Below are 9,107 nucleotides of genomic sequence, written 5' to 3'. Positions count from 1 at the left end.
ACAGCCACACACTTCTTAGACTTTTACATTCACAGTTTCCTAGTCTCCTTTTCTTTTCTTTTTTTCCCTTCTGGAAACAGTGTCACAATCTCGTGTCACTAGGTTTAAAAAAAACAAAAAAAAAAACACACTGAACAAATACATTGGGACATACTGTTTACCTGGAAAAATGACCCGAAAAAGCATGTTTTCGTATTTCACCTCTATTGTCCACTGCGCACTTCTGTTTATCAACCGAGCAGCTCTGTGACGCATTATGGAAAAGCATAAAAGAAGGAAAGCACCAATTATTGGTCTGTCCTGCTTCTCCTCCGGACAGAACAAAGTCAGACCTTTGTAGAGGAGTCTGTGTGTGGGTAAGGGCACGCAGAGGCGATGCGGCGCTCTGCTCTTCCCAGACTTTTGGTTTAATCTAACAAAGCAGGTGTATATTACATAAAAAAAAACCTGTTTAGTTGTTAAATGACACGTAAGAAGAAAATTACAAGCACATGAAGGAATGACAGCCTGTTGTGAGCAATAAAGGAGGAGGGAGGGGGAGTCAAAGCACTGAGTTATGAGAAGGTTAAAAGCAGAGAAAAGCGGGGGTTGGATGGGACATTAAAAAGATTGTGTCTGCCTGGCTAATGGTTCTTTATGGCTCCCTGGTGTCCTCTGATGGGCAGGATGACTGGCAGAGAGTGTGACCACGGGTAACTGTACATCACCTCTGTTTGCCCCCTTCAGCTGACGTCCCACTCAGCGAGGCCGCCTGCCACGGTGAAGTGAACCACTAAAACACCATAAAACCAACAGACTAAACAGCCATTCATCATTACTGTGCACTCACGAGCCGCATCACACGCAGCAGTCTTAACTGTCCCACTCGGTGACTCAATGTGCACATTAAAACTTCATCAAGTATTACTGATACAAAAAGTCTGACCACTCAAACCTCAACCACTGTTGGTGATGTCCAGAAATAAGGCAATCATGGGGCGAAAATGGTTTTGTTGGCCACTTTTATTGAACTGGTGATGACTTGAACCAAGTGTAAAACAGTGCTGTGCTGCTTGACAGACAAGTGTGGGAAAAAAGATGTCACACGATGAATGATCCATCTTCACCGTGGAGCTAAAATCCACTTTCCTGACCGGCCCAGCTTGGTGTCTGCAGAAAACAAAACGAGAAAAAAAAAAAAACGAGAAGAAAGCATTGAATTAGAGCCTTTACTGTGACTGATCAAAACTCATTTTTCTTGTTGATTGTGGGGAAATGTGAAAAAGTAACATACATGTGCAAGCAGTTAACTGCTGTGGGGAAATGTGTGTGTTCTGTTGGTGAGCGCTGGGTGGCTGTGAGAGCTGACAGGGACCCAAAGCAGCCGGCCCAGATGGAAGGCAGTAAATGTTCTCTATATGTAAGTGATTTGTAGCCTTGAGGACAGCAGGATGTAGTGGTGCTCTGTGAGTTGTTTGCAGCCTCTTGTCTAATTACAAAACTCCTTAATGAGGGAGGCCTTAGCTTTTCTTCTTTTCTTTTTTTTTTGTTAAACAGGACAAGGTTATGGCAGCACTCCTGCTGCAGATATTCAAACAATAGGGAGGAGGGTAATTGTGCACATCAAAAGAGCTGCAGTTAAAAAGTGACTGCTGAAACTAAGGCCACAGTGCTGTCAAGTGGGGAATCTAACTCCTCAATCCGCTTTAAGGGATGTATGAATGTGCATTATCGTGACATTCTGGGAAGCTGCGGTGTCTGAGCGGTCTACCAAACGATAAAAGGCAAAAGGTCAACATCAAAAACAGACTTAAATGGGATGACTGGACCCTGAGCCCAACATCTGGAGCAGGCCCTAAGTGCAGGGAACTCCAGGCTTTGAGTAATGTTCACCAAAAGCAAGTGTGAGCGTCCACCTTATTTACATTGCTGAGCTGAGTCACTGAGCTCAGGCCGCGTTTTACGGTCGTTTGGAATCTACCTTGTCATTAGGCCTTTGAAGAGCAATGGAGAGATGAAAGCATTAGCTCTGTTAAACTTGCTCTTACTGGCTTATTCCGTGTAAAGAGAGCTTTTGTTGACGGCTGTTCATCAACATTCTTTAACCGTGTTCCTGTGAGCCGATCATTTGAGGTGCTTTGAACTGTCCCGAGTTCATGCTGACCTTCAGTCTGACCATAGATGGATAGATGGATGACCTTATTCATCCCCGAGGGGATATTAGGTCGTCATATACAATAAAATAAAAAACTTGGGTAGAAAAAAATAAAATAAAAACACAGTTGGGTGCCATCGAAGGATGAGCTGAACGTGGAAGTTTGGGTGGGTGGACGGCATGTACATTACTCACCTCGTTTCTGTTGTTGTGGGCCTGCTTTTTCTCGATGTTCATGGCCAACATCTGGCTGCGGAATGAGAGGCTCTTGGTCTTTTCAATCACCTGCTGATAAGGCGATACGGCGTTGTTCCCCATGACAACGTGGCCCTGGAAATACGGATATAAAAAAAAACAGAGAATACGCTCACTATAATGCAAATAAGCCAATCGCGTTCGGTTTTGAAAACGCCAGACAGAAGTCGCATGGGTCTTATTCATTTCTACTGTAGGCATATCTAGATAATTCTATGTCATTCTGGACGACTGGGCTATGATTTGCTGATTACAGACAACCTTTGTGACGTATATGCCAAAACATGCAGTTTCAGCCGGGCGCCTCACAGGGAGAATGTAACAAAGCACAGATATTGTGGATGGTCGTGCCCTTAGAAGTTCAAAAAGGGGCCCGAACTGGAAAAGGTGTGTTTGAAAAGGTTTGATTTGTTAGCTAAGCCATGAGAAAACGGACTGCGGAAGAAGACGGAGAGTCTCACCAGTTTGGAGTCTATCTTGGCATCCAGCCTGGCGTTGCGGATGAGGTTGACGATCCATCTCTCAGCTTCCTCGGGAGTCATGTTCAACTTGTCTGCCAGCATACTGTTGAGGGAACAGAGACGAGGAGCTCGGTTTGGTCGGGAGTGAAATCTTTTAAAGACGTTATATGGATTGATTAAGATTTTTTTTGGGGGGAAAAAAGGATTTTCTGTGTTTTTAGTAAGTTAGCAGGTTAGAATTTCAATTCGGTAATTATTTGGTTTAGAAGTGGAAGTGCACCAGCTATTCAAGTGCATTAGTGCGTGTGTGCTCTAAGATGCTGAACAACTGACATTCATGTTTAGCTCAAAGTACAGTCTCACATAACTGCTAGTCCTGCCTAGCGTAGTCTGAAAAAAATAAGAAGAAAAGAAGCATGTCTTAAGGTTACTTTATTTTTAAATAAACAAAGCGCACCTGAAATTACAACCACAACATTGCCCGCTTCCTTGCCAAAATATGCGGGGAATCTGCAGAGGACTTTATAAAATCAGACATTCTCTGCAGTCGCTACAAATCCGCAGGTGAGATTAAACCTTCGCACATGATGACTTCGGCTGGACCGAGCTGTCTGAGCTGTACTGATTCATGCACCAAATATGCAACGGCACCAAATAACTCTGAGGTAATACCACTCTACATTATGATGGATGTTGCACACTGCGTGCCAAATAAATAGTTACCATTTTCCATCTGACGATGTTAATAAATGGACTATGCTTGAGGCTGAGTTTCTAACCCAAAGCACATCCAAATAACACTTCTAATGGTGCTCCACTAATGAGAGCTTGATTTACAGACTTGCACAAATGACTCAATTAGAGGTAAAGGGACTACCCCATGTTGTGAGTCTCTGTGGTTACTTGTCCTTTCATTTCTTTTTGTTCAGGACACACATGCTCCACCTGTCTACTGAAACTCATCATGATTCACTTTTCTAACCAGCGACTGTCCCCTGAAATAAAAACCAGGTTAGACCCTGGCTCGCTCTTTGATACAGCGAGACGTAGATGTGTCACAGCAGAGGAGGGGAGGCCGAGGGTGGCTGGCACTCTTTGATCCAAAGCTCTCCCCACTGCAGCTGGCCTCCCTTGTGGCTTTCAAAATAACTAGACCCCCTTGATTCCCCTCCATCTAAACCCCCTTCCCCTCCCAACGTTTCCTGCCCCTTTCCTCTTGTCTGACCCCCACCACCCTCCACGCCTACCACATTTCATATAAGGGACCCAATAAATATCCTTAACCGCTCCGTGTATGGCTCAGAATTTCTACAGCAACCTCAAATCTCCAAAGCCAAACACCAACTCCTCCTGCTGCTGCAAAGCCCGACACACACCGTAGGTACGTGTTCATCATTGTGTCTCGTCTGTGTGACTTTCCATTAAATAATAGGGGTTATAAGGCCAATATAAAAACAATTTACTCCACTAATTTTCACTTCCTGGTCCATTAATCACACTTTGTGAGACTTTCTCAGCGTGAGCTCCAAATCTTCCCAGACTGCAACACTTCTCACGTCATGGCTCCGCAAACAGATCCCACCATTACAGATTTCAACTGTCGCTCTGAGGGACTTATCCGAGACATTCTTTTAGTTGGAAGTAATCTTATTTGGGATTTACTATACGTCTGTTCTCCCTCGAGGCTGAAAAAGAAAAGTAACAAAAAGGGACTACCATTTTCTAACCCATGAATGTTGGTCAAATGGTGGCAAAACCACATGAAGGGGGGAGCATAGTGACGTCAGTGTCTGGAACGGGCAGAAAAAGCATAAACAACAAATAAGAAGCATTACCTCAGTATAATGAGGAAAATAGGGTTTGGTCTCCAGCTGACAGAGCACATCTCAACACTTCTACCACAGCGAAGTGATGGAGAAGGTGGATAACAAGTTAGAAAAGCACCAGCTGCGAGGAGATTTATGACCATCTCAGCAGCCCAGAGGATGGAAAAAGATGCAAGGAGACTGATGAACCTGCCACGCACGCCAACAAAACTTTGTTACATTAGCTCTGCTAGAAAGCTGATTACACTTCAGCTCATCAAACCTGTGGAAAATGATGCATGACAAGAAAATTGCTCGTATGTATCATTATTGGGAACCTGACAAGTTCAGAATAGTGCCGGCTGTCTATGATGCAAATTCAGGCTGTGGTGGATAATACCAGCAGCAATGTCTCCAGGCCTGAATGTTGTTAACTGGTACATTGTTTATGTTCTGTGGCCAATTTTGATGGTTAAATTAAGAAAAAGTATCAATTTCACAAAAAAAAACAAAAAAAAACAGAAAACAGAAAACAACCTTTGGACACGCCTACTCATTCATTGTGACAAGACGTTTCGACTGGTACAGTGAATCAGTTAGTGGATATATGGACGATGGACCTGGGAAGCTGTTTGTTCCTTTGTACAGGAAAAAGAAAACGCCCATGTGTCCACGTGGCAAGTTATTATTTGCCATTTCCTAATTTATTACATTTAAACACGTTGTTTATGCCGACAAAATGTCTTCTTACAACTGTTAAATCATGCACTTCATCACAAAGCCCTACAAAGAATTGAAGCGGTGCCCCTGCAGGTAGCTACAATGACGAAACAATCCCTTCAGATGTCAATAAGACCAGATTTAATTCACTTAACCTTTAAAAATCCTCTTTGACTGCGGAGTACGCGGATGACGCAACATGTCCGATACTTTCTGGAACATCTGAACAATACTACACAAACAGCACTCCAGCATATCTACTGACATTCAGAAACACCCTGCTCTTGTTTACCCAACAATCAAGTGACCCAAGGAAATCTTTGAAAGAAATTAGCTATTGGTCCCGATTTTACCACAACATTTAAGCGATTGCTTACTGCGGGTGTTTTGTTTGACAATTCAGGGAAGTGGGGGCACATGCCAGTCAAGTCCAGGTCAGAAATGGTGATCAAAACAAACATGTTCTGGTTTCCTCACCGGGGACTTAAGCTAACCCCTAACCCCTGTCAACATGCGCAGCGCCCCAAAAGGCCCAGGGCCTTGGCCTGGACCAGTCAAAGTCCTCTAATCTAATTTATAAAATAAAGTCTAGCAATGTTTTCCTCCCAGGAAGCACATTTGTATACAAGATCATGGATACTTTATCCTATTGTCCTTACTAGACTTCTTTAACAATCCGCCCTACTTAGACCCCAAAGAGAGTAAAGAAAAAAAAAAAAAAAAGAGAAAAGGTGGAAGATGTGAGAGTAAACAGGGATTGGGTCGGACTTACTTTACCTATGCTATTGACATCCTTTGGCCCTCGAGCCAAGCAGACAGCCTCCACGACTGGTTTTATTTTACACAACCATGATCCCGTTCCCTGGAGGACAGGGATCACTTTCATTTCGACCCCTTACTCTATCTGGATCCTGAGCTTTCGACTTCAGGCGAGGGGGACTCCTGTGAGTCTCAATACCAACCTCACACTTGAAGAGAGGGGTCAGGATTGGGGTCTAACTTGGTTAGGGGAGAGAGGAGGATGGGGGATTTGTCTGTAAAGTAGCCTCTTTCTTAACAGAGTTGGTCTAAAATGAATGCATTGTTAAACAGCAACATATGATAGTGTTTGGGGGACTATAATAAATTAGGAGCAGCCTGGTTTTCAGCTTGGGGGTAAAATAGATTTTTTTGGGAGGAACTAAAATGATTGTGTGGTCTTTGTAATGACTCAATTGTGAGGTGGAAAGATCTTCGGTGTTGCGGCCAAATGCACAAGACACTGCTTCCAACTATCAGTGAGCCGTTGTGTACAAATACAATCTAGTGACAAAGAGGGGGAAAAAAATGACCCAAATGATCATGCGTTTACTCAAAATGTGAAAGGACAAATGAGCATTTGAGGTCAAAGCAGGGTCTTGCCACTGAAACATTCATGGAAGGACTATGAAAATCAGGCCTGTAAATCAAACCGGGAAAACAAAGTTAAATTGGAAACACAGACTTGGGACACTGAGAAGTCTAGACAAAACGATGTGTGTGTAGGCAATTACGAGAGCCGGCTGCCTACAGTACTTTTCACATAAGCCTTTCCTGCATAAAATAACCGAATTACGCCAACTTCTTGTCTACTTTTTTGTCCCAAGCTGTGGGCAAAAGGCGAGTTAAGTATCTGTGAAACCATCATGGCCAACAGCTGTAAAAATGTCCTCATTAAAGCTGGCCATCAAATTCATATGAATCCACGCTTGGGTGCAGAGGGCTTCTGGGTAGAGGACTAATGACTTGGAATTTGGGTGTCTTTCAAAAATAGACACATTCTGTCCATCGTCATAACACCCACCAAAATAAACAAAGAAATCCCAAAAACTGCTTCTAATTTGTGTTTCTGCATCAGAAAACCGCAACAAACGGAGAGCAGGGGACACAAAATAAAATCCCCGTTCAACTTCCTCTTTCAGTGTTACCACTAACCTTTGTGGTCCTTAACAAGAAAATGGATCCAATTGCAGTCAGTCTGCCAAAAAGAACCAGGACTCCTAATCAATTCCAGACAATCTGCAACTGGAGATTTTGACAGGGCCTGATCACGTTCCATGGTTCAACCTTGACTACAGACCTCCGTAGCTCTATATAACAGGGAATCACTTTTGTGTCAACACAAATAATTAATTCCCTCTTTCTACTGTAGGTGTCTTTTAAATCTTTAGCATTTATAACATGCCAAAGGGGCAGTATCCCACTTTCTAAGAGCAGAGGGAAATTTGTACGGCCACATATGCACTGCCTAACATAAGAGACTAGATACCCTTACAAAGATGAGGATTAATGGCTGAGAAGGAAGAATGCTGTCTTTATCTTTGTCACTCTCTAAAATTGATGTAAGGAGGCAGCCAAATCCTATAATCTCTCTTAATTGTAGACAATTAAAATAATCTTTTCACTTTCCTCTCCGCTAATGCTATAATTAGCATTAACTAAATTTCTTGGTTTCGGGGAAGCGTCCAAGGTCAATTGTATTTCACTCCAACTGAACTGAATTTCAAACTTGTACTCAATTGAGACCTACAGAACCCTTTAACCTCCATTTACCCGACAAATACGAGCTGGAATTTCTCTGAGCAGCTGGGAACGTCTCGAGTCGTCTAAACCTTGACCTCTTCCTGGAGGAAAACTGTCTGCGAGCTGGCCTCGGACAGGTGGTCTTAAAAGTCAAGAAATCAGAGCAACCTGAGGAGAACCTGGAAGCAGTTAAACCTCAAAATGCTTAATCCCCAAGATGGTGTGGGGTCGGCATGTTTGTGTGTGTGTGGACGTGGCAATAAACACTTATCAGTGAGAAAAATTCCACTTATCACAAAGCAGACTTTCTTGCTTCCTGTCTGCTGACCACTTATACCGTTCAGCTACAGGAAGAGGAGCAGACGGTTGGTCTTAAGGGATCTATGTCGGAGTTCTGCCGTCCAATATGTGCGTGTCCCCATACATCTGCTCCGATGAGAGGTTCAGTGGTAAAGAGTGACTAACCTGATGCTAATACACTGGTGAATTCTGCAGAAGGTCTCAAAGATGAAGAGCCGGGCATTCTCGATAAAGTCCTCCAGGCAAGCGACCAGGAAGAAGTCATTGACGAGAACCTAAGAGACAGAAAGATGTTAAAGGAGCGTAGATACTGGAACATTGCTTATTTCTGTGAGAGTACGGGGTGAGCTTAAAGCTTCTTCTACAGCTGTTAGATGAGCACAGAAGTGGCAGCCTGAACTAGAGTTAACAACGGTTAAACTGAAAGATTCAAAAATAAGAAATAAATCAAAAGAAACCAAATCCCAAACTTTTTTTTTCTATATTGAAGGTAAACAGAATAAGTCGTCAGAAGTCTTTCAATAAGTTTTTCATAGATGAAAGTTTCCTCTACAAATCAGCAATCCCAAGCCATGTGTATCCAGATAAAATCAGATTTCACCACTGCATGAGCAGCACAATAAGAACAGAGTCAGCCTCAAACATAACCACGCTGTCAGCGACTTATCACCGGTCATCTTAGTTGGAGGTTCGGTGTGTGTGTGTGTGTGTGTGTGTGTGTGTGTGTGTGTGTGTGTGTGTCAGTTCCCCGAAGCTGGAACACCAATCTCACAATAACCATCGTCCAAAACTGCAGCGACACTGGTCCTAATAAACTCAGATGCCAGCAGGACTCTCCAGTCCTTCACATCCACCATCAACTGAGCCTGCTTACAGGAAGAATTACAGCCT

General features: G+C 43.3%; 1 protein-coding gene across 1 annotated transcript in view; it reads right to left on the bottom strand.

Moving 5' to 3' along the window:
- Positions 1–984: 984 nt before the first annotated feature.
- Positions 985–9,107, bottom strand: part of eif3ea (eukaryotic translation initiation factor 3, subunit E, a) — a 30,969-nt gene continuing 22,846 nt past the window's right edge. Inside the window, exons 10-13 of the mRNA XM_075464921.1 lie at positions 8,382–8,491; positions 2,851–2,953; positions 2,330–2,464; positions 985–1,149 (exon numbers count right to left, since the gene is read on the bottom strand). Of these exons, the coding sequence (XP_075321036.1) occupies positions 1,114–1,149; positions 2,330–2,464; positions 2,851–2,953; positions 8,382–8,491 (384 nt within the window). The 3' untranslated portion in view covers positions 985–1,113. The remainder of the gene's footprint in view (positions 1,150–2,329; positions 2,465–2,850; positions 2,954–8,381; positions 8,492–9,107) is intronic.

Source organism: Odontesthes bonariensis, chromosome 5, assembly GCF_027942865.1.
Source record: "Odontesthes bonariensis isolate fOdoBon6 chromosome 5, fOdoBon6.hap1, whole genome shotgun sequence".
NCBI lineage: Eukaryota > Metazoa > Chordata > Actinopteri > Atheriniformes > Atherinopsidae > Odontesthes > Odontesthes bonariensis.
This window is presented reverse-complemented; position numbering and strand designations above follow the sequence as displayed.